Raw genomic sequence first — 23,553 nt, 5'->3', positions numbered from 1 at the left:
GTGGGGTCAGCATCATGTGGATTGTGGACTGTTGTTGGGTAATGAAGTGACCAAAGGAGTTGGATTTATTGCCACTAAGTAATGTTCCTGCGTTGTCATGGGCTGCATTCTGTCTGATGGTGGGGAAAATGTGGTATGAAGTTGCATGGCTTTCTGTGTTTGGCTGGCACATGGAAAGCCAGAATCCCACGAGGATTTGATTGGGCATTAAGCAATGAGGATGTTGTAGAAATAGTCTTTTCTGCCACTGAACGACAATCTGCATGCTCCTGAGGGAAGGGATTGGTGTAATAAATTAGGACAAGGAACCATAGTGAGCTGTGATACATCCATTTTCACTGTTGTTGTTTGGATTTCTTTTCTTCTTCCTAGTACACTGGAGAGCACTCTTGGTTTTTGCATTTGTTCTTTGGTTTGCATGCAAGAACCTTGGAACAGCTCCTTCTGCCAGTAACCTCAGCTTCCCTCACCACTTGCTTTGTTTCCAAAGTGGTGTGCTAATGGATGAATGTTGGAGAATGAATGGGCAGGGGCCATGAGGTGTTTCCTGAGACAAGGATGAGGGAAGAGGAATATTGCTGCTGGTGAGGGTTATGCACATAGTGCAGTGAGATTGCATAAAGGGGGGATCAGAAATACCTATCCCTTTTTGTCCAGGAGTCTTAAAGTGTATTTGAAGTTAAGTGAGCAGTAGCTGGATGTAGAGGAGGCAGAATTACAAACAGTTTAGCTCATGAGAACAGGAGAAAGGATCCCAGTTTCTGCACTCCCAATCCAGTTTCCATGAACTGATGCCTTGCAGCCTGCTGGAAGGTTGCATGAGTTCTTGTTCAGTACATTAAAACCTCTTTTATTTTCTTTCCTTTTTTTGTTCATCATTTTCCTTTCTATTAGTTCTGACTGATCTTGCCTCTCTCTAATAGATCACTCCACCTGCTCCAAGTACCCAGCAGAGCTGGTCTCAGTCGTTTGGAGTCAGCCCAAATGCAAGTAGCATTGGTCAGTACTTTGACAAGCACGACATGAAAGAGTCATCTTACCACCTCCTCATCTCCCGCTTGGATCTGCATATCTGTGATGACAGCCACGCTCGAGAGTCAGGTAACTGAGAGCAGCAGCAGGAGGAACACATCCAGTCATCCATTCTGTCTTGAAGGAAGATTTTCCTCTTGAAAGCAAGCATCTTTCATGTTACTGTTTCCCAGAGAGGCTATAGGTTAGGGTTGAGGCAGATGGAGAAGTTAGTTCTGGATGTCTGAAATAGGTTTTTGGGAAATCTTTCTTGACTCTGTGGGTCAAACATAGAGAACTCATTCAGGGGATGTGGCTGCCAGGGACCTAGATGAAGTGATAAAGGGTATACTCTAGGAAACAATCCAGTACTGAACAATGGGAGTAAAATATGATCATTCCACTTGATGAGAAAGCATTGGTTCTGCCAGTGTTCAGGACATTCACAGTAGCATAACCACCAGATTTGTTTGCCACCTTTGACAGACCATTCCCCTGCCTACCATGTTCTTTTCAAGGAAGGCTTTGCTGAGTACTATCTTGTCTTACTCATATCCTTCCAAGTACTTTTTGTTTCTCCTTTGAGGCAAGTGTACCCCCAGCCCCTCTGCACAGCCATCTCTGATCCAAGTTGGACTGTTTGCTTTTACACATCTTAGAAAAAACCAATCTCCTACCCCCATCCATCACTATTACTGATATTTTTTAATGGCTCAGTGTATCACTGTCTCCTGAGCTGTTGTTTATCAATGTCTTAGCTCAGTTTTGTTATCTTTATTTTGCTGAAAATAACCAGCAAGTGCTGGAAACACAAGTGCTGGTTACTGCAGCAGGAAGGGCAGTTGAGAGGGGCCTGGGAAGAAATGGGATCTTGCATTTTGGTATGTGAGATTCTAGGTCTGGTTCTTACAATGTCAGCTGTGGGACTGTTACTTTCAGTTGTCATTTTCTTTGCCTAGGACTAGATTTTGATACAGCTTTCTAAAAGGTGATACCCTGATACTGGCCACAGTGACAATCAGCGGTGGCAATTGAAGCAACGTTCTCAGTTCTTCTGGATCAGGACTTGGATTGCAGAGCTGACCTTGGTTTTCTTTGTTCTGTTTTCCACAGGTGCTTTGAAGCATGGGATGCTGGGGGGTGCCATCCAGCTGACCTTCAGGAGAATGGCTTTTGACTACTATCCCTTCCACAGGGCAGGTAGGGGAGTGTGTGGCCTCCCAGCTCGAGGAGGGGGATAAAAAAGACTTGGAAGAGCGGTGATGCTGTGTGGCTTCAGACAGGACTGGATAGAATGGCTGCACAAAGGGCTTGGGACTTGAGTCCTCGTGGGCAGGATTAATCTACCTGTTGGTGAATGTCTCACAAGTTCCTGTCACAGCAGAGTACAGAGAGTGGAATAAGTCACTGTTGTACAGACATAACGCTGAGACTTTGAGCTCCTTTTCAGTTGCTTAAGCTCTGGATTTGTTTTCAGATGTCCCTGATCAATTTGGAAGGATTATGGGATGTATCCCATGAGAAAGTATGTTTGTGTTTAACTGAAGGATCGAGGAAGAATGACACTGGCATTCTTCTCAACACTTGAATTTGGAACATTTGCTGGTAGAACCAGCTCTGTTGTGCGAAAGCCTGTGCATGTCTCAAAGCACTTGGTATGCTGCACATTGCATGTTCCAGGTCTGGTACCAATGAAGAGGAATGCTCTACAGATCTGCATACATTTGATGGTTGTGTGCATCCAGGAGCATGATTTTTAAAGGCAAGCTGTTTGCTTTCATGCAGGAGATGCCTGCAAGCATTGGGTGAGGTACAGTGAAGCAATGGAGACACGAGGTCAGTGGGCAAAGAAGTTGGTCAGTGAATTTCAAAGCAAGATTGAGAAGCTTTATGAAGAAATGGATCCTGGATGTGCCAAGACTCCACTTTCCCCCTTCAAAAAGAAATCAGGTAATGATGTTTGATCAAACTCCTAGTAAAGCAAGCAATGGTAACAGTTTTGCTCCATGCAGCAATAGCTCTAGCTACCTTTAACAGGCTGTTTTATTGATGCAGAAATGCATAGCATGCTAAAAATCCTAATGCCAAGGGAAGGTAGGGATCATGCTGGAACACTGCAGCACACACGGGCAGCTGCAGTCATCCCTTTCCTAGCTTGCTTATTGAGTTTCTCCACAAGTGAGAGTATATAAGGAGTAAATTATATGCTTAAAGCCTGGCTGAAGAGTGTGTTCTCTTGCTGCAGAGCAGACTCCTCTTTCACAGTGCTGTTCCCTCACAAGTTCTAAGTGGTTTTTTCCTGCCTGGCCATGCCCATCTGTTTCTAATTCTGGGGTTGTTATTCTGCTCTGTAAGCACACACGTGTTGGTGTTGATGGTGAAGTTCACTGCAAAGGAGATGGGTAAAATCCTGCTGGTTCTGCTTTTGCATCCCCACAGATGCTTCGTTGAGTCCCCATAAAAGCCCCTCAGAGAAAGGCCGTGCACCTCCCACGAGTTTGCCGCGACTCCGGCACCCTCCCTGGAGCCGCCTTCGCTCCAGCTGTGTGGTAGTTCGAGTGGATGACCTGGATGTTCACCAGGTAGGGATCTGATCAGTGTCTGGAGACATTAGTGGGATCTTTAACAAAGCAATGTTATCTGATTAAATGCTACAAATCCTGTGTCATCCAAGACAATGGAAGCTCTGCCCAGAGAACCCAGGTGTTGTGTGTAAAACTTTGAAACCAGGTATGAACTGCTGATCATTTTCATGTTCTGGGGAAACTGTGTGCATAACTGCAGCCTGAGTCTGCTCACATCTAAACTTGCATCAAGCAGGCCCAGGGTAAAAGATTTCATGCATTTGAGAAGCCAGTGAGAGTATGGATTTTTTTCCAGAGGAGGAATAAGCTTCATGCTTTCTGACCCAGGACAGAAACATGACTAAACTGGCTCAGGCTCTATCCACATACCCTGCAAGAGTGTAATCAGCACCAGGTACTATAATGGACTCACCAACACACTGTTGACCTTGAAGCAAACTAAAATAGGTTTCAGTTCTGTTTATATGTCACCTGATTCTGGTAGTCCTGGTCTTTACTAGGAGTGACAGGAGACTTAAAGATGTAAATTCCCTCAAAGGAGAGGAGCTGACACTACTAGCAGGTAGAAAGGTTTTATCTTTACTTGACAGCAGAGTCTGTGTGATGTGTAAATGAGATTAACTGAAAACAGGGGACTGTGGGGTTACTGGGACACTTTGTTTTGACAGATCTGGCTTCTGCACATCTGCATGTTCCTGTGTTTTCAGGTTTCTACAGCTGGTCAGCAAAGTAAGAAGCCCTCCACCTTGCTTTCGTGTAGTCGGAAATCCTTCAAACTTCCTGATCAGGTCTCTGCAATCCACATTGAATTCACAGAGTATTACTTCCCAGACAATCAGGACTTTCCAGGTAATACACCAAGGTTAGCACCTTCTTTCTTAAGTTTCTTAAATAATCATTCAGCTCTTAATTCTTTAGGTGTGTTCACCCTGTTACATATTCTCTGGGTGACCGTTTTTGTTCAGCTTTCTGGTGTTTGTTCTGGGTTTTTTGCTTTGGGGAAGTGAGACAGCATTTGCCTGGTGCAAAATCTGGAAGCAACTTGGAAAATAATGTATCTAGGAGTATATTGAAGGAGCTGCTGTCTGCCCAACTCTTGGCTTATTGATTAACTCTGGAGTAGGACTGTAGGGTGCTTTGGGTGCTCTGCAGCTGGCTGGAACACCTTGTTTTTGTGATGCACCACAGCTTCTCTCTTTGATCAAGAGATGTGTCTTCCAGTGGATGTTGAAGCCCTCTGCCTTGGTGTTGTCAGTGCAGGTTGTACACTGACCACCAGAAGGGCTTTTTCTACTGTAATTAACCTCTTTCAATTCTGTTTCATTGCAGTTCCATGCCCAAACTTGTATGTACAACTGAATGGCCTGATTCTCACTCTGGATACAGCAAGTGTGCTCTGGATAAACCTCTTCTGTCTGGATCTTTATCGCAGCTTAGAGCAGTTTAAAGCCATCTACAAGCTGGAGGACTCGGGCAAGCACGATGAGCACGTCGATGTTCGACTGGACGGCTTCCGGGTGAAGGTAACATCCATTTCCTTCCTTCCCACTCTTCAGTGTTCTGAAACCACTTGGGCTCTTTGACTGTTCCCAGTGGGCCTGTGCCTGCTGTGTTCATGTCCTGTTGTTTGTTATTGACGTCTTGGCAGTTGTGTGAGGAGCCTTAAAGGCCTTAGAAGTCTTTGCAGAGAAAGATCCAAGTGGATGTTGTAGGTTCAGCTGCTACATAAGCCAGGAATGATGAAAGAACCTAAATTACAACCTGGTTAAATTCCCTCCTGTCGGCCTGCTCTTCCTCATTTGTAAATTTCATTGATGTTTCAGACAGGGATAAGTTGAGTCTGGTCCAGCTCCTGGGATTTCAGTAGAGACCAGGACTTCTCAATTGTTCATATATTCCACTGCTGACCACCAGTGAAAATAGCCACGAAAAGCCTCTGTTGCTTTCCCATCTCACTGTTTGACTTGTACTGTCCTTCTGCTCTGTGCAGCTTAACATACCTGTGGAGAAGAAAGTGAGTGACCATGAGGATCGTCCCCAGGCGCTGTGCGTTGGTGCATCAGAGGTGACAGCCACCAACACCCGCCACGCTCCCTTCTGCAGCTGTCAGGACCTCCAGAGCCTCTTCCGGAAATTTGCCAGTTCAGAGTTCTTCCACTCCAGCTACACCAAGTTCCCAAGGTCTCAGGACAATTTCAGCCTCCTCCACACCCTTTTCTTGCGCCATGCCTATGAGGTGGATGTCAGGCCTCAGAAGCATCCTGGCTTTGCTCAGCTACTACAGAAAACCTCTGCCTCTGAAGATCTGTGGTCCATGAACTTCACTGAGCTTTCCCTGGACTTTGAGGGGGCTGAAAGCTCAAGGGGCAGAGCCTTAAGCTTTATTGACCCTTTCCCCCTCTCCATTTGGGCCTGCCTTCCCAAGCGATGGGGACGAGCTCGTGTATCTAAACGACAGGAATTGGCTGCCTCCGAGTCCAAAATCAAGCCTTCTGCCAGCTTTAGCAATCACTCCAAGAATGAGAACCTTCCCAGAGAACATGGGGTTTGTCAAAGATCAAAGACTGACCAGGACCTGAAGAACATCTGTAAGGTCCCAGAGACAATGGATGTCTTGGGAGAATGTGACTGTGAAGTTGATGATGGAGTAGATAACAAAGAGCTCGAAGCCTCTGCTGATATCCACATGCTTGTGTCCTCATCTGTCCACATCAAGGTTCGGCTCAACCACTACCAGTACTTGGTGCTGCTGAGGATGAAAGAAGTTCTGCAAACACTGCAGGAGCAGTTGGCTCAAGATACCCAGGAAGTGACAGGGTCTCCTTTAGTTCCCATGTCTGCTTGTGTAGGAGTCGTGTTCCATAGTGCTGAAGTGGCCCTACTCATGAACCCCGCACCAGGCTCTGTCTTGGAACCCCGATCCCTTGACTCGGACACTACAAGCCTGATTGAGTCTGAGCTCTCCCCTTCAAACAGCAAGGAGGGGCTGGCAGCTGAAGAGAAGGAGCTGAAGTCAGAGAGCAGTTCTGAGAAGGAAGTATGCAGCACCTCAGAGGTCCCAGAGGACAGTGGGATTGAAAATACAGGTACCAGTGTAACCAGTGCATCACTGCAGGGACTCCCGAGATCTGTAAGCGATGGAGCTCTGAGTACAGCTCCACAGAGCAAGAGCATGGAGGAGAAAAGTGTGGTAGAGGAAGCACATGAAGCTGTAGAAGCCTTGGTTGCAGAAAGACCATCAGAGACCAGCAGCCATCCTCACAGCCCTCCTGCTCTCCCTTCTAGCCCAACCTCAGACACGCAGCCCTTGGGGAAAGGAAAGATGGCTCTGAATGGCCAGGCAGAACTCATCCCTTTGAAGAACATAGAGGTGGAGTTGTCTAGTGCACTGCATATCACAAAGGATGCCACGAAGGAAGCTCTGCACATGACTATGGACCTCACCAAAGAAGCCATGTCTATAACAAAAGATGCCCTGAGCCTGAGCCGGGAGAAGATGACCTCCACCATGCAGAAAATGCTCTCTCTCCCCCCAGACAAGTGAGTGCTTCACAGTACCAGCAACGAGGCTGCTGGGAGGGGAGGAAATCACAGAGTGGCAGGGGTTGGAAGGGACCTCTAAAGATCATCTAGTGCATGTAGACTAGATGTAGGCTGACTGCTCCCTTTCTTTCCATATTGTTTGGACTGGAGATAGGTTAGATCTTGGGGATGGTCTAAGTGCACTAGGGTCTGACTTGCAGGTGTTCAGAGCCCAGCCCAATATCTATATAATGTGGAGGCTGAGGTGTTTGCCTGGATCCTGTTTTGGTTATTGGTTTGTGTTTGGTTGCAGGGATTCTGTGCCCAAAGCAGAAGAGGGAGCAGTGACTCCAGGTGGGGGCGGCAGCAGCCGGATGCGTTTCTTCTCCATGAAGAGGACGGCATCCCAGCATTCCTTTGACACCACGTCTGTGGATGGCAGCGGCCCTGAGGACGGGCTGTCTGTGGACAGTGATGGCAGTGATGGCTTTCTGGTGCTCACAGACTCTGGTAACAAGCACTTGGCTTTATCTCCTCCCCTACTCTTCACACCAGTGAACAGTTTCCAGCCACGGGCAACCAAGTCATGTGATGTCCATACAGAATTCACTTGTGTCACTTCTCCTGTTGAAGGTCATGAGTAATTTGCCCACAGTAGCCCTTTGAGCTTTTATAGGTGCATTTTCTCTTGAGATGAGGAGTATAAATGAGTGGAGAGGGTGATCCCTGCACATCATAGAGGTGTTCTAAAGCCATGCTACAGCAGGGACTGTTGTGTGTGCACGTGTGTGGATGATACATAGCACTTAGGAAGGGCTGGTTGGGAGTAAGGTACTTGGAGCATTTCAGTGACACATTTCACTTCAGCTCTGCATTGCTTGAATTCATCTGAGGAACTGGAGGGAGTTTCTAGAGGATGATGTAGGCTGATAGGCCACGAGGTTCAGGCAGATGGTGAAATAAAGATGTCTTGAAACCAGAAAGAGAAACAGAATTGAGATGTTTCTGTGCCTTCCATTTCAGAACCCAGCCTGGACCCTCTTCCTTCAGGGCATCTTCCTCAGGTCCACAATGACACAGGCAGCAGAGCAAGCCTGGTAGCAGAGGAGGAGGGTGGACTGTCTCCTGAAATAAACAGCTCAACTTCTCAGAGTGAAGACCCCAGCCTTCAGCTGGTCAGAGTTCTGTCCCTTTTCACTCTAATACTGTCTCTGGAAGCAAACTGTCTGGTGGTGTTGGTTTTAATAAGTGAGCTTGTCACTTGCTATTTCAGGTGTCTGTCCTTGTGTTGAAGATGAATGAGGTGAACTGTGGATTAGAGGCACGAGGTGATGATTTGTCTGTTGCTTTACAAGTCATGAATGTGGTTCCAGAGCAACTGAACAACGTTGGAATGTGGCAGTATCTGCGTGGCTATGTGGGTAAGAACCTGGCTCTTGGAGTCTGCTGCTCTCATTGCTGCACTTTTAAGTGGCTTTTATACTGGCCACCCTCAGGGAACATTCCATTTTAACTGGTACCTCAGTGTTAACATTTAGTGTATTTAGGACTGAACACAACTTGTGTGTGAGGGAATGTGAATCCAAACAATTTTACTGTCAGTGGCTCAAATCTGGTATTGGAAAGATGTTTCCAAAGTGCCTACACAGACAAGCTGAATGGTGCCCAGTAATCATTGATTGAGACTTCTTTTAACTGTTGCTAGGATGTAGGTAATCAATTCAAAGAGTGAATAAGGCTGTCTAGGGAAAGTGGACTTTTTCCTAGGCTGGGAATAATGCTTCTGGGTTGGGGAGTGTCCTCAGAGCTAAATTTGAGTTTAAGACAAACAAAAGAAAATCAAACCCCAAACAAAAAACAACCAACACAGAAATCAACCCCCAAAAAACAAAACCAAAGCCAACTACAGCCCCAAGTGAAAGCATGAGCAGGTCTTGGACTGTTGATCCTTCATAGAATGGTTTCAGCTGGAAGAGACCTTTATGATCATCCAGCCCAGCCTTTGTCCCAGCCCTGTGGACCGTTTCCCTTACCAATACAGCCTGTGGCCATGAGGGGGCAAAGTGGAACACACGGTGAGGTGGCCCTGAGGAAAGGCTGATCCCCTCTGGAGAGTTTGGTGAGCTCAGGCATATGGAAAACAAAGGCTAATTTTCAAGAGGATGCAACCTGGGGCTGAAACAGCCCAGTTGTGGTGTTGGTCCCTGTGATGTGGGCTCTTCATCGCTCGCTGTTTGGATTCACCTTTTGTGAGGGATGATTTCAGAGTGCTGTCATTGGGAACTTGACTCCATTCTGTATCTGGACACTAAAGGGCTTTTCAAGATACCAGTTTTCAGTTTATATCTTATTACTGGTTCCATCTTCTGCAATGAGATCTTTCTGCTGTAGCTCTAGGAGATGCAGGTGTAGAGAAGCCTTCAGTCCCTGAAGCAAGTAAGACCCAGCCAGAAGTGTGTTTGCGTCTTGAAGTAGGACCTAATGCTGCTGTGCATTCACCTCTTGCTGTTCAGAACGGCTTCCTTCATCTGCTGGTCCACAGTTACACAGCTGAGCTCTTCATGTCCTCCCTCACCAACTTGGGCCCCTTTCTGGAGGATGAAATAATTCCAGAGGTGATCCCCATGGAGATAGAAGTTGTGGATGCAAAAATCACGTTGAAGGTGAGCGTGTGGGGACCCAGAGAGTCCCTCCAGGATGACCAGAGATTTCCCCCTGGGCTGACCTCACTTGCAAGGTTCTGCTTGGGAAAGGATGCTGTGGGATTGCTAAGGGCCCCTGTAGAGGTTGTGTTTTCCTGGTAGTGTTTTATTTTGCTTTTAGAAACGGCCTCAGGGGATGTACAAGTAACAATGGGATTGCTGAGTGATCAGGTTGTGGAGAAAATGGAGCCTGACATTCAGATTCTGTCTCCACTTTTGTTAATGACCTGTTCTGCAGACTCAAAAGAGAGAATTCAGTATCTCTTCCTCCCAAGTGCTTGTGTGGAATGAGACATGTTTGACCTTGTGAAACGTAGAGAATTTGCAGCTGAAAAATGTCCTGTAAGAGCTGGTTGGTATTGAGCAGGGGGCACTGACAAAAGGTCATGGTTAAACCTTTATGAAAGCAATGCTTTGGCTCCAGTGACAAGCAGGAGTCAGTGCTGCTGCACAGCAGCATGGAGAAATGTGCAGACTAAGGGATATTGGCTCCTTTTGGCTAGGTGTTGGAATCAGGAGTCTGTAGGATAACTGTGAGGGCAGCCTCTGCAGGGTGATGGTTGTAGGCCTCTCCTCAGCCTCTGGGCATGACAGAACGTGGTTCTGCTCTGTGGGAGTATTTTCTGTACAGATTAACACTTGCATGCAGCCTTGCACATAGAGCCAGGCTTTTCCTTGTGGTCTGGAGCTCTGGCAGTGCTGCTGATCAGCAGTGCTGCTCCTCTGAAGGCTTGGGGGCAAGGGGAATCCTTTGCAGGGTTGCCAGAGCTGTCACAGCAATTAACCTCTCCTCTGCTTTGTTGGTTTGTTTTCCAGGATGACAGCCCCAGGGTCTACCCTACCTCCCCTGGCCCTGTTCCTATCACCTTGGCAGTAGATCACGTGGTTGTGAAGCGCAGAGATGATGGGGTGTTCTATCTAACAGGTCAGCAGCACAGAGGAACTCGGTTTCTTCTTCCCCAGCACCCCTCAGGCTGTGCTGGAGTTCAAATGCTCTGCTGTGCCTGGTGCTGGATGAACCTGGATCTGACACGTGGTGGTTGCTGCTGGGAAGGGTGGTCTCTGCTGTGTGAGCAGTCCCTGCTTCTGTTCTCTGCAGGCACCTTGACCAGAGTGTGCAAATAATCTTCTGTCTTCATTGCAAGCACCCAAATCCTCTGGCTGCTGTGCAGTGTTAATCTCTGGATGTGTACATGCTTGCCTCTTAAATTCTTGCTGCTTCTCTTGTTTTGTTTGGACAGAATTTGATACCTCAGGCAGAACAAGTTAATACCTAAAGCAGTGAACTGGCAGCCTGAATTCACACCTGATGTTTTCTTGAGCTGACATAGGACAGGTTACTGCTCCTTCCTTTGCTTTAGTGTCTCCATGTTAAAATGGGGCTGAGATTCCACCTACCTCCCTCCCACCCTGAGGTTTAAGAAGAGGAAAGAATGAAACAGGAGAGGGATGAGGAGAAAAGAAATTGAAGTGACTGTTTTTGTCCCGAGAACCCTGTTTGTAGGGTTCACACCTGAATGTTTCTGTGTTTCTTTCCAGCTCCAGGAGGGGAGGGTTCATCAAAACAGGAAAAACCTGTGTCAGCTCCTCAGGAGCAGAAGGCTCCAGCAGAGTGTGGCTGGGCAGCAGCAGGAACACGTGGGCTGCAGGTGAGTCACAGCTGCCTGCTGCTGTCTGAACAGCTAAAGAGTTGGCAGTAGGCTGGAAAGTTGTCTTTTGTCTTCATGTGTGTGCAGTTACTGGTAGGTGCAGTGCACACAAAAGCAGCCTGTACCTCCTTTACAGGCACTCTGAAAAGTAAAGATATCTTGCCCAGCATAAACTTTCTTGTTCTCTTTCAGAGATCTGATTGGGTTTTGTTTTGTTTTTTCCTGCCTGGCTCCATCTTCCCACTGTGTCCAGTTCCTTGTTAGAAAAACAGGAATTAGGAGGCTCCCACAAAGAGGGAGGTGTTTTGTCAGAGCAGATTAAGGTTCATAGCCAGGGAGCTTCAAGTGCTGTTCAGCTTGTGCTTTCTGTTTTGATCCATACATCTGGAATTCAGATGACTGGTTTCTTTTTACATCTGTGGTGTTCTTTAATCATGCTCCCTGTTTGATGCCAGCTCTGCTTGGTAAATTGATTGCTTCCTATGGAAAAATGCAGGTGGAGGGAGCAGTGTGACTGACTGCACAGAGAACTGGGCTGGGACTTTGGGTTCTGGTCATGAGCTGGTGACACATCACTGACTTTCTCACCTTTCTCCTTTCCATTTAGTGCAGAGACTCTCTTCTTCCTGTTCATAGCATCTTGTGAAAGAGAGCCCTGACCAGGACTGGAGCACATGAGCATCACAGTAGCTGAGCTTCAGTTTCTTTCCTGATGTTGTTGAACTTCATAAGAACAAATGCAAAGGCTAAATTTAAAAATAAAAGTGTTTCTGAGAGACCAAGGGAAAACCAAACCTGCCCTGTGCCATGAAACTGGAGTGGCCTCTGGCATTCTGTTTGAGGAGACAGCTCAGTTTGTGGAGACAAGAAATAGGAGTGACAGACATCTGCTTGCTCCAGCCATGGTCTCAGTTTAAACAAATCTTTAGAGGTGTATCAGACCCCTTATTAAAGAATAATGCAGATCAGAGCCAGTTGCTTTTTCCTGCTTGCTTTGTATAGTTCTCTTCAGCCAGAATCAGCTGGCTGCTTTGCAGGAAAAACCTTGTCCACTGCAAGCCTAGGAATGTGAAGGGAGAAAACAGTCATTTGCCATCCACCCCACTGGCAGCCTGAGCTGGCTCCAGTCACTGAGTGGTTGTGTCACGTAGTGTAGCTCATCTCAAAAGCTGCTGCTTCACTTTTCCTCTGTGAGCTGTTGGATCTGCCCTGCTGCTTCCCTTTGGAAGCTCCTGGTTTGATTTCTCTGTTTGTCTCTTGCAGTTAAAAGAAGTGCCAGAGTTGCAAAGGGAGCTTCAGAGCATGAAAATAGCCCTTGCAGAAGCCAACATGGACAAGGCTCGGCTTCTGCAGGAAATTAGGAAATACAATCCCCTCTTCCAGCTTTGACAGTGGAGGGACAGGCTGCAGCTGCTCAGGAGGAGTGGAGACCACCACCAGCACTAAGGCAGCTAGTTGGATTCTATTGCTGCTGAACAGGTCAGCCTCCTGGGGACTGATTGCCTCAAGGAATGGAAACCAGCTATGACTGCAAAATGAACACAGAAGAGAGAGAAAGGGGGGAAAGTCTGGTTGAGCACCAGGGAAGGAACAAGGAGGAGTTATCTGTTTGCAGCCCCTTTACTCTGTCCTGGCAGTGTGGTGCTGCCTCTGTCACTGAACCAGGGCAGTAGTCAGCCTACAAACAAAAGGTCAGAAGCTGGGAGGGGAGCACCCCGTGTCCCTCCATCCGTGGGTGGCAGTGGCAGTGTCACCTTGCATGGTCACATTCAGAGATGGTCTACGTGGGAGTTTCTGCTTCTTTCAGCCTTCTTTTCGTGTTCTTGCCCAATGGTGTGTGCCCAAAAACACAGTAAAAGGACTGGAGGTACTTCACCACATCAGAAGTGACCAAGAGTAGGGTTGGCAGAAAACATTGCTCAGAGCTCTGATGTGAGAGCTTGTGCACTCCCCGAGGCAAAGCAGAAGCACAGGAGGTCGGTGAGTGTGGGGCTGCACAAGGGCTTTCTCCCCTGTGCAGTAAGGGAGCCACAGTTCATGATTCCTTCAAGAACAGGACAGTAAAGAAATCCCTTCAGCCTGCTTTATCCACTAGTAATTTGTTGTGTCAGGGCACAATCAGTAAGGTATTGGACTCAGTCTCATTTGTTGTCACTTAACTCCACACTGTTTGGCTTCATTGGTGCAGAAACACAAAGGAATTGATTTCTTGCATTGCCAACAATTATTTAACTTTCTTTAATTTCACTGTCAAAGAAGAGGGGTAAAAGAAAGTTGGTTAAGTCACAGCATGAGCTGACCTGAGTGTTTTCACTGTCCTCAAACCACTGGATGCCAGAGTTTCACCAGGGGAGCAGTACTGCCAGCACAAGGAAGCACAGCAGTCTGGGTTCCTGCACTGTGCTGTGTCTTTATTAACACTGACCTCTTGCCTGGCCTTAAATATTTTAACAGGGCCACTGGTGTGTGTGGGTCAGGAGAAGGGTGCTGACCAAGCCCCCTTGGGTGGACTCCCACACTATTAACTGCTCACTGTGGGGTGGAGATGAAACACTGCTGGCTTGAGCATGGTTTGTGTTCTTGCCTGTTTATGGAGCTGCTTCCCTGAAGAGGCAGAAGTCTCTGTGCTTGGTGACTGACCTAATTCCTAAAGAAATAACCTCTGCAAGTGTGGAGGGGAAAAAGAAATCCCTGGTAAAATATCAAGTAAATACTAATTTTATAAGTAAAAACTCAGTGTCATTAATGAGTCAGATCCCCTCCTGAAGCCACACTGGCATGGGCTTTCTTTGCTGTGCCAGTCTGGGCATGGTCAGTAAGGGAGAAGCTGCACCAGAGGAGAACTTGTGTTGGGGTGCAGGGGGCTGTGGCTTCCAGCCCCTTTGTGTTAAGGATGAACACCTCTCCCACAGCATCTCTGCTGTGTGCAGTTTGATGGATTTTATCTTCACACTTGGGATTTTTCTAGATGCATTTTGTGTAAATGCACCATTTCTGCTGCCCAGGCTCTTCAGAGTGTGGAAACCAAGTGGCAAGTGCCCCACACCAAGTGCTGGGAGAAGTGACAGACAGTATGTGATTCTCTTTTGTTAATCAGATGACAAGCTGATTTGTCCATTCAAGGTTAGGTGACCCTTCCTGTGTTCTTCAGCTGAACACACCCCCACACCTTTAATGGGTTTTTCTGGTTTTTCATTACTCCACTGACCCTGGTTTGGATAAAGCCAATACCAGATTGGAATCCTGCTTGCTCTGCAAGGAGCAGCCTCTGATTTCCAGGCCATCAGGAGCTGAGGCCTGGAAACTACACAAAAGCAAATAAGTTGTGAGTTAAGTTTGGTTTTCCTCATGTGCTCTTATGTACTTGTCCTTTTGCCAGCTCTGGAGCTGTTGAACATTTCCCCTCCACAGGCATTCCTGGATCATTTCAGTTCTTTAGCTCCAGGGGAAATGGATGGAGTTAGAGGGCCAGGCTAGGGGTGGAGGTGATGTGCTTTGCAGAGAGCCAAGAGTGAGTTCCTTGTGGTTGTTGGCTTTCACTTTGAAAAAAGAGGGTCTGTAGGAGAGAGATGGTGATTGAAACAACTGTCACTGTTATGAGCATCATCTTTATCTCATGTTTGATTCCATTAGACTGAAGGTAGCTTTGAATAACACTTGTGGGAATTAGTCCTTGTAGGCTAGGATTGAACAGAGAGCCTTGGGGCTGACAGAGCCTAGCACTCTTGCCAAGATCTGACTGACCAGTGCCTGCAACCAGACACAGCAGCAAGAGCCTGACCTTCCTTCCAGATCCCCTGGAAGCAGGCAGCCCCAGATGAATGAAGAGGAGTACTTGTCTTCTGCAGCAGCATGGGAGCTGGGCTGCAGGTGGGCTCATGCTCACCACCCACTCAGCCTGGGCCAGCTCTCCTGTTGGGATGCTGTGACTTCTGCCAGTTGCTTCCACTCCTCCTCGTTCCTGTCAGACCACCTGCCTGTTTACTCTGGAGCAGACTGTGTGACCTGTCCCCTGCTCAACACAGCCAGTGACAAGACAGATGTGGTGCTGCCTGAGATGGAACATGTGCTGGAGCAGCCTGTTCTCGAGAGGAAAATGCACTGTAACGTCCTCAGTGTCTGCAGGCATCTCCTTCACCAATACTGCCTCGTGCCCAGCGTTCAGAACTCCAAGCAGAGCTCCTTCTGTAGTAAGGCTCTTGCTGTGAGCAGGTCTCACAGGGGGAGAAAGGAGGTAACAAAGCATCTACAGCTCTAGACTTGCTTAGAAACAAACCCCAACATGAGCAGCTCCCTGTAAGTACCATTATGGACTGCACAAAGCCCACACAAGCAGCAGTGGAACATGTAGACAAACCCTTGTGCTTCTGCTTGCTGCCTCTGCCCATGTGAAGCAAGACATCCAGGAGTGCTTGCCATGGTGGAATACAATGGTATTCTTATCTTTTCTTCACTAATTGCTTGAAAATGGGAGGTTTCTGTTCTTCTCTCTCCAATTGTCATGAGCAGGTGTCCAGCTTCCTCTGCAGCCAGCTGGGGAAATGAGTAGCATGCAAAGGGTCTTCTTGGAGGTGGTGCCTACTCTGTCCCATCTCCTTGTCCCTCCTTCCCACATGTGCAGACTGAACAGGGCTGGGGCAGGTTGTTTACAGCAAATTTGTTGCTCTAGCACCTTGAGTCAATTTGCATTAAGAATTAAAGCATTTCCATTGGGTTGAAGTACCAGGAAAAACTACTGTAAATGAACTGCTCCTTTCCACCAGGCAAACAGCTGCCAGGACAAAAACCATCTCCACTGGTGGTGATCAGCAGAGTTTACTTTAAGCCTTTTACTGAAGGACTCTTTCCATGGTACAGTGAGAGGCAGCTGAGTGGTGCTGCTGCACAAAGGAGGGTTACCCTGACAAGAGCATGTAGCCTCACTGACCTTAGTTGGGAGGGGTTGTGCTCCCAGGGGTCTGGGGTCTGTACAGGTGGGTACTGTGCAAATCTGAACTTGAATGTGAGTTTTGGGCAGTATTGGAGCTTTGTCTCAGTATATTTCCAGTCATGTATTTATTGGTTCTATGAACCATGCAAAGCAATTAAACTTGTTAACCTCCTTGCAGCCTCCTGCACTTTTCCTTCCCCCTTCCTTGGTGTGCTGTTTCCAGACAGCTCCATAAACCTGCCTTTGGGAAGAACAGCTCCTGCTCACCTCAGAAGCATCAGCTCTCTGCCTTGGTTCCCTTCCTCCTGCTCATGGGACAACACCTGCCCCAGGCAAGAGAGAGCTTCAGGAACATGTCAGGGGTGGTTGAGACACATCTTCAGGTTGCACTCCCCCTGCTCTGAATCACACAGACAGTTACACAATGAGCATCTCACAGCAAGACCAAGCACACAGTAACAACTTTAATGTACAAAGAGGCACCCCTGCATCTGTGCCAGCAGAAAGCATCAGCCTGGGGGTGAACACAGCCACGACATGAACACTCCTGTCCCTCCTGTTGAAGCAGAGGAGCCCAAGGTGCTGGGTCAAGGCCTTGGCTCCTGTGTGGTGCTTTGGGAACGAGCCAGCCCCCAGCACTGACCCCAGCAGTGCCCCTCACACTGCTCCCAGAGGAGCTGCAGTCTCAGAGCTCTGCTCTAACTGTTGGCTTCACCACCAGAAGGTTGTTTTGACTTCTATCTTCTCTTGCTGCTTGTGAGACACTTCAGTGGAAGATGATCTTTTTGTATTTGGAGTTGGGGATCTGTCCTCGTGCCTTGAGCCTCCTGACGGCCTCTCGCATGTGCTTGGGCTGCAGAGGGGGCAGCTCCCCCCACTTCTCACACACATCCAGTGCTGCACAACATCAGAGGGGTTTGTGTGAGCAGGACAGCGAAGCTGAGGCACTCACCCACTGCCTGAGCTTTAGTTGTAAAGGCAAGAGGTGACATTGTTGATACACAGAACCAAAGTGCTTTGTGTGCTTCTCTTTGGTGGTAATGGCCCAAGGGCTGGCTTGTCTGTCAGCCCAGAATAAAAGGCTCCCAGCTGCTAGGGAACACAGAGGCTGGACAGGTTTGTATCAAGCTCATACCACCCCCTCCTCCAGCCCAGGCAGAGCTGGGATGCAGCAGCATCAGTTTCCCACCCAGCGGCCCAAAGAGCTTTCAGCTTCCCCCATAAAGGAAGAACCCAAGGGGTTAAGAGACTGCTGAGACTTCATCTCCCTCTGGGCTGAATGTGTCCCCAGCAGCATTAACAGACCTGTAGTGCCCAGCTGCAGCCTGCTCCCAGGGCAAGAACTTCTCCATTATCCTCCTTCCAGAGGATGAAGCAGGAGTTCAGTGGCCAGAGGCCTCTGCTGCCCCCAGGCAGCGACAGTGACAGGGGACGAGGGGCAGTGCCACACTTCACCCCTCTCTTGGCTCAGCTCTTATCTGCAGCAAGAACTGGGAGCCATGAGGTGTCCAGGCTTGTTCCAGGTCTTTCTGCTCTGCTCCAAGCAATGAGTTTACCCAACATCCTTCACTTATCACTCAACATTTGCCACTCACCTTCCTCCACCACCTCCCCAACGAAGACCTTGGAAATGCCGGACATGGCGATAACCACGTTCTGAGACACAGAGGTGCCGGTAATGGACTGGATCAGCTGGGCAAGGAGAGGACAGTCAGCTGAGGCAGGAACACACAGCCATGGCCAAACAGCTCGACTCACATTTAGCACTCAAGCCTGTCAAATATCAGCCCAAGGCTGTGTTCAGCCTGGGGAAGACTGAGGAGGGGCCTCATCAGCACTTACAAGCACCTAAAGGGTGGGTGTCAGGAGGATGGGGCCACACTTGTTTCTGCTATAACAAAGGACATCACCTGGAACACAAACAGTGCCACTGGAACAGAAGGAGAAAGTCCTTTGGTGCTGAGGTGAGGGAGCCCTGGCCCAGGCTGCCCAGGGAGGGTGTGGAGGCTCCTTCTCAGGAGGTTTCCAGCCCCACCTGGACACGTTCCTGTGCCCCCTGAGCCAGGGGAACCTGCCTGAGCAGGGGCTGGGGCTGGAGCTCTGCAGCCCCCACCATGCTGGGATTCTAAGAGCTACTGAAAGGCACAAAACTGCAGAAACTGAGCTTTAGAATTAGCCTTGGGCACAAGCTGGCTGTCAAGGTGTTAGCCCACCCTCACTCAGCTGCAGACTCTGTACCAACAGTTACATTTCCCTGTTGCCTTACGCCCCCCCCAGACCACAGCTACATAGGATGTGCTCCTGTCTCAACTGCACAAGCCACACGAGGGCACTGAGCGAGACCTTAACGGGATAAGCTGATCCTGTAACTGTCCCCGAGGGGGAAGCACCAAGCCAGCTCGTGTGCTGAGGCCCAGCCACAGCCACAGCCGGACAGAGCAAGGCTGAGCTTCCTCCCTCCCCTCGGCCCGACCGTGGCGAGGCGGCGCTGCGGCTGTACCCGTTTGATGGCGGCTTTGGGGAAGGCAGAGCGACGGTACATCTCGTAACGGTTCAGCTGCTCTTCGGAGAAGGAGGAGACCAGGATTCTGCAGGGACAAAACTGATCATTTACAACCAAAATAAACGTCTGGAGCTCGAGGCCGTTGCAACAGCCCTGCAAAGCCCTGCCCGTGTCCCGAGCCTCCCCCGTACAACAGCGAGCCGGGAAGGCACCAGCAGCGCCCGGCGGCGCTGAGCACTCACTGCATCTTCTGGATCTCGTCCTCGTCCACTTTGTGCTTCTTCTCCTTCCTCTCCTTCAGCTCCAGCTTCACCTTCTTGGCCGCGGACGCCTGCAGGTTGGGGTCCTCCCCGTCCACCGCCTCCCCCTCCGCGCTCCTCACCTGGGCGACAGTGCAAGAGCTCGGCCGGTCCCGCAGCCCCGACGGGCCCCCGCAGCCCCGACGGGCCCCCGCAGCCACGACGGGCCCCCGCAGCCCCGACGGACTCCCGCAGCCACGACGGACTCCCGCAGCCCTGACGGACTCCCGCAGCGCCCACGGACCCCCGCAGCCCCGACGGACCCTCGCAGCGCCCACGGAGCCCGCAGCCCCGACGGGCCCCCTCAGCCAGAACGGACCCTGCAGTCACGACGGACTCCCGCAGCCCCGACGGACTCCCGCAGCCCCGACGGACCCCGCAGCCACGACAGACTCCCGCAGCCACGACGGACCCCGACCGGCCTCACCTCCCCGTCCGGCGCCTCCGCCTTGGGCTCGCCGCCACCTCCAGCCTCCCCCGCCTCGCCCTCCCCCGCCGCCTCTGCGGCCGCCGGCTCCTCCGCCGCCCCTTCCCCGGGCGGGGATGACGCCGCGGGCGGCGGCTCCCGGGCAGCGGCGGCGCCGGGCTCATCCCGTCCCGCCTCGCCGGGGTCCGCCATGGCCGCGGCTGACGCAGCGCTACGGCGGCCGCCGAGGGACGCGCGGGGCGGGGCGGGGCGCCATGGCAACGGGCTGCGGCGGAGCGGGGCCGCCCGAGGGGCCGGGACGGAGCGGGGCCGGGGAGGGTCCCGGGGCCGGGGGCTCTGGGGAGAAGCAGAATAACGGGGCACGCCGGCACGGCGCCGCAGGGTTCGCTCCGGCGTGTGGAGTCGGGAGCGGCCTCGGCTAAAGGCGCTGGCGGTGCTTGGGGAGTGACCTGTTGGACGGGAACGGGAGCGGCGGGTGCTGAGCGCGGCAGGATGAGCCCTCAACGGGCCCTCGTGGCCAAGAGGCCAATGGCAGCCTGGGCTGGGGCAGAAGGGCTGTGGGCAGCAGGTCAGAGAGGTTCTGCTGCCCCTCTGCTCTGCCCTGTGAGACCACAGCTGGGATGTTGTGTCCAGCTCTGGGCCCCTCAGCTCCAGAAGGACAGGGAGCTGCTGCAGAGAGCTCAGCACAGGGACACAGAGATGCTGGAGGGAGTGGAGCATCTGCCTTGTGCTGAAAGGCTAAGGGAGCTGGGGCTCTGCAGCTTGGAGAAGAGGAGCCTGAGGGGTGAGCTCAGTCATGTTCCAAACCCATCAAGGGTGGGTGTGAGGAGGCTGGAGCCAGGCTGTGCTCAGGGATGGCCAGTGACAGGACAAGGGGCAACGGGCACAAGCTGCAACAGAAGAGGTTCCAGAGACACACCAGGAGGAATTTGTTCCCTGCTGAGGTGAGGGAGCACTGGCAGGGGCTGCCCAGAGGGGCTGTGGAGGCTCCTTCTCTGGAGACATCCCAACCCCAGCTGGATGAGTCCCTGTGTGCCCTGCTCTGGGTGGTGCTGCTGTGGCAGGGGGTTGCACTGGGTGAGCTCTGCAGGTCCCTTCCAGCCCTTCAGATTCTGTGACTCAGGCCAATAAAGAGACCCCCTGATAAACTCTGACCATTTCTCAAGTGAGCCAGGACAATTCCCTGCAGGACAGAGAGTTGTTTTAAATTCATGAACACCCAGGTACTGGGTGGCATTAAAGCAGTGCCAGACTTTGAGCAGGGCATTTCCCCACCTTGGGAGGGTGGCAGACAAGCTCAGGATGCAGTCCTTAGGGAAGCAGGATATAAATAGCTCTAAGGACATAATACAGGCTGTCCAGGCTTTGCACAGAGGAGAGGGCACCTTCACACACTCCAGCACCAAGATCTTTCTGAACACACATCACATCTTCCTGCCCTCCATCTTTAATTAGGCTTTTCACCCCTTCATCAGTCTATCAAACATCTCCAGCCCTTGAGACTCTGTGACTGTGAAACTTCCAGCAGCACCTTTACCCATTCTCCTCCTCCGTGCAGTTGGGAAACAACCCCCAGTGTAACAGGCTCCCCTGAACACGGGGGGAAATCCCCTTCACGGCAGCGAGCGGCCCGTTGTGTGCAGCGGGGAACTGCTGCTGTGTCACGGCCCGGCATCGCTCCCCGAGGGCTTCCCTCTGGAACACACCCGCGATCATTCACCCGGGAGGCAAAGGACACTCCCCCTTCACTCCACATCCATCCTCACCCATGCACACACGGCCGCCCCGAGCCTGCGTGCGCCCCACACCGGGGAGGGCGAGATTGCCCCAGAGCCGCTCCCCTCGCCCCGCAGCTCCGCGGCGCACGGAGCGCAGCAGCCCCGGCGGGTCCCGCAGCGAGCGGCGCTGCCCGCAGCCGGCGGCTCCCCGGGCCCGCCCCGCAGCGCCCGCCCCGGAAGGCCGCTCGGGAGGCGGGGCGGGAGGCGGCGGGCGGCGGCGGCCGGGCCGGGCCATGGGGAAGGAGCAGGAGCTGCTGGAGGCCGCCCGCACCGGGAACCTGCCCGCCGTGGAGAAGCTGCTATCGGGGAAACGCCTCAGCTCCGGTTTCGGGGGCTCCGGGGGGGGAGGAGGAGCAGGAGGCGGCGGCGGCTCCGGGGGGGGCGGCGGCGGCGGCGGCGGTGGGGGGCACCCGCTGTCCAGCCTCCTCAGGTGAGCGGGGCCGGGCCTGGGCAGCGGCTGCGGGGTTGTGCGGAGGCTGTGCGGGGCGGGCCGCGGGGCTGGGGGGCAGGAGGGGGCTGCGGGGGGCGTGCGGGGCAGGAGGGGCCTGTGTGGGGCAGGGGGCGGAGAGGCCGTGGCGGAGGAGCTGCGGCGGGCTGGAGCCCAGGAGCTGGGGTGTGAGGGGCTGTAGTGTGGGGTGTGTGGGGCTGTAGTGTCGTGAGGTGTGAGGGGCTGTAGTGTGGGGTGTGAGGGGCTGTAGTGTGGGGTGTGTGGGGCTGTAGTGTCGTGAGGTGTGAGGGGCTGTAGTGTTGTGGGGTGTGAGGGGCTGTAGTGTGGGGTGTGAGGGGCTGCAGTGTGGGGTGTGAGGGGCTGTAGTGTCGTGGGGTGTGAGGGGCTGTAGTGTGGGGTGTGAGGGGCTGTAGTGTGGGGTGTGAGGGGCTGTAGTGTCGTGGGGTGTGTGGGGCTGTAGTATCGTGGGGTGTGAGGGGCTGTAGTGTGGGGTGTGTGGGGCTGTAGTGTCGTGAGGTGTGTGGGGCTGTAGTGTGGGGTGTGTGGGGCTGTAGTGTGGGGTGTGTGGGGCTGTAGTGTCGTGGGGTGTGTGGGGCTGTAGTGTGGGGTGTGTGGGGCTGTAGTGTCGTGGGGTGTGTGGGGCTGTAGTATCGTGGGGTGTGTGGGGCTGTAGTGTGGGGTGTGTGGGGCTGTAGTGTCGTGGGGTGTGTGGGGCTGTAGTGTGGGGTGTGAGGGGCTGTAGTGTGGGGTATGAGGGGCTGTAGTGTGGGGTGTGTGGGGCTGTAGTGTTGTGGGGTGTGTGGGGCTGTAGTGTTGTGGGGTGTGAGGGGCTGTAGTGTCGTGGGGTGTGAGGGGCTGTAGTGTCGTGGGGTGTGAGGGGCTGTAGTGTCGTGGCGTGTGTGGGGCTGTAGTGTCGTGGGGTGTGAGGGGCTGTAGTGTGGGGTGTGAGGGGCTGTAGTGTCGTGGGGTGTGAGGGGCTGTAGTGTCGTGGGGTGTGTGGGGTGTGAGGGGCTGTAGTGTGGGGTGTGAGGGGCTGTAGTGTCGTGGGGTGTGTGGGGCTGTAGTGTCGTGGGGTGTGTGGGGTGTGAGGGGCTGTAGTGTGGGGTGTGTGGGGCTGTAGTGTGGTGGGGTGTGAGGGGCTGTAGTGTGGTGGGGTGTGAGGGGCTGTAGTGTGGTGGGGTGTGAGGGGCTGTAGTGTCGTGGGGTGTGTGGGGCTGTAGTGTCGTGGGGTGTGTGGGGCTGTAGTGTGGGGTGTGTGGGGCTGTAGTGTGGGGTGTGTGGGGCTGTAGTGTGGTGGGGTGTGAGGGGCTGTAGTGTCGTGGGGTGTGTGGGGCTGTAGTGTGGGGTGTGTGGGGCTGTAGTGTGGGGTGAGGGACTGTAGTGGTGTGGGGTGTGAGGGGCTGTAGTGTCGTGGGGTGTGTGGGGCTGTAGTGTCGTGGGGTGTGTGGGGCTGTAGTGTCGTGGGGTGTGTGGGGCTGTAGTGTCGTGGGGTGTGAGGGACTGTAGTGTCGTGGGGTGTGAGGGGCTGTAGTGTCGTGGGGTGTGAGGGGCTGTAGTGTCGTGGGGTGTGTGGGGCTGTAGTGTCGTGGGGTGTGAGGGGCTGTAGTGTCGTGGGGTGTGAGGGGCTGTAGTGTCGTGGGGTGTGAGGGGCTGTAGTGTCGTGGGGTGTGTGGGGCTGTAGTGTCGTGGGGTGTGAGGG

At 52.1% G+C, this 23,553-nt stretch overlaps 3 protein-coding genes across 10 annotated transcripts in view; 2 read left to right on the top strand and 1 right to left on the bottom strand.

Moving 5' to 3' along the window:
• BLTP3A (bridge-like lipid transfer protein family member 3A) overlaps positions 1 to 16,576 on the top strand; it is a 35,593-nt gene extending 19,017 nt beyond the window's left edge. The window contains exons 8-21 of one of the 2 annotated variants that reach the window (XM_062013374.1): positions 924 to 1,101; positions 2,125 to 2,211; positions 2,797 to 2,961; positions 3,451 to 3,593; positions 4,304 to 4,445; positions 4,926 to 5,119; positions 5,587 to 7,136; positions 7,432 to 7,628; positions 8,169 to 8,293; positions 8,392 to 8,539; positions 9,510 to 9,781; positions 10,637 to 10,745; positions 11,360 to 11,469; positions 12,733 to 16,576. In XM_062013374.1, coding sequence (XP_061869358.1) covers positions 924 to 1,101; positions 2,125 to 2,211; positions 2,797 to 2,961; positions 3,451 to 3,593; positions 4,304 to 4,445; positions 4,926 to 5,119; positions 5,587 to 7,136; positions 7,432 to 7,628; positions 8,169 to 8,293; positions 8,392 to 8,539; positions 9,510 to 9,781; positions 10,637 to 10,745; positions 11,360 to 11,469; positions 12,733 to 12,858 — 3,546 coding nt within the window. In that variant the 3' untranslated portion in view covers positions 12,859 to 16,576. Of the gene's footprint in view, positions 1 to 923; positions 1,102 to 2,124; positions 2,212 to 2,796; positions 2,962 to 3,450; positions 3,594 to 4,303; positions 4,446 to 4,925; positions 5,120 to 5,586; positions 7,137 to 7,431; positions 7,629 to 8,141; positions 8,294 to 8,391; positions 8,540 to 9,509; positions 9,782 to 10,636; positions 10,746 to 11,359; positions 11,470 to 12,732 lie in introns of both variants that reach the window. The other variant, XM_062013373.1, reaches the window with a different exon arrangement.
• Positions 16,577 to 16,832: 256 nt separating this feature from the next.
• TAF11 (TATA-box binding protein associated factor 11) lies at positions 16,833 to 19,834 on the bottom strand. Of its 2 annotated transcripts, none has more exons than XM_062013371.1 (5): positions 19,629 to 19,834; positions 19,145 to 19,284; positions 18,900 to 18,987; positions 17,995 to 18,091; positions 16,833 to 17,296 (listed from the first exon to the last, which is right to left on the bottom strand). In XM_062013371.1, the coding sequence occupies exons 1-5, from the start codon at positions 19,818 to 19,820 to the stop codon at positions 17,166 to 17,168; spliced, it is 648 nt and encodes a 215-aa protein (XP_061869355.1). In that variant the 5' UTR covers positions 19,821 to 19,834; the 3' UTR covers positions 16,833 to 17,165. The 2 variants fall into 2 exon arrangements, with proteins under 2 accessions (XP_061869355.1, XP_061869356.1); XM_062013372.1 differs by having other exon boundaries at positions 17,197 to 17,363.
• Positions 19,835 to 21,620: 1,786 nt separating this feature from the next.
• Positions 21,621 to 23,553, top strand: part of ANKS1A (ankyrin repeat and sterile alpha motif domain containing 1A) — a 129,356-nt gene continuing 127,423 nt past the window's right edge. For all 6 annotated transcript variants that reach the window (XR_009820256.1, XM_062013300.1, XM_062013301.1 and 3 more), the window contains exon 1: positions 21,621 to 21,836. Coding sequence is in view for 5 of the 6 variants with exons in the window: in XM_062013300.1 (XP_061869284.1) it covers positions 21,640 to 21,836 (197 nt within the window). In the remaining variant the exon portion in view is untranslated. The remainder of the gene's footprint in view (positions 21,837 to 23,553) is intronic.

Source organism: Colius striatus, chromosome 22 (genome assembly GCF_028858725.1).
Source record: "Colius striatus isolate bColStr4 chromosome 22, bColStr4.1.hap1, whole genome shotgun sequence".
In the NCBI taxonomy this organism is placed as follows: domain Eukaryota; kingdom Metazoa; phylum Chordata; class Aves; order Coliiformes; family Coliidae; genus Colius; species Colius striatus.
The sequence above is the reverse complement of the archived record's forward strand: the minus strand, read 5'-3'. Positions and strand labels throughout refer to the sequence as shown.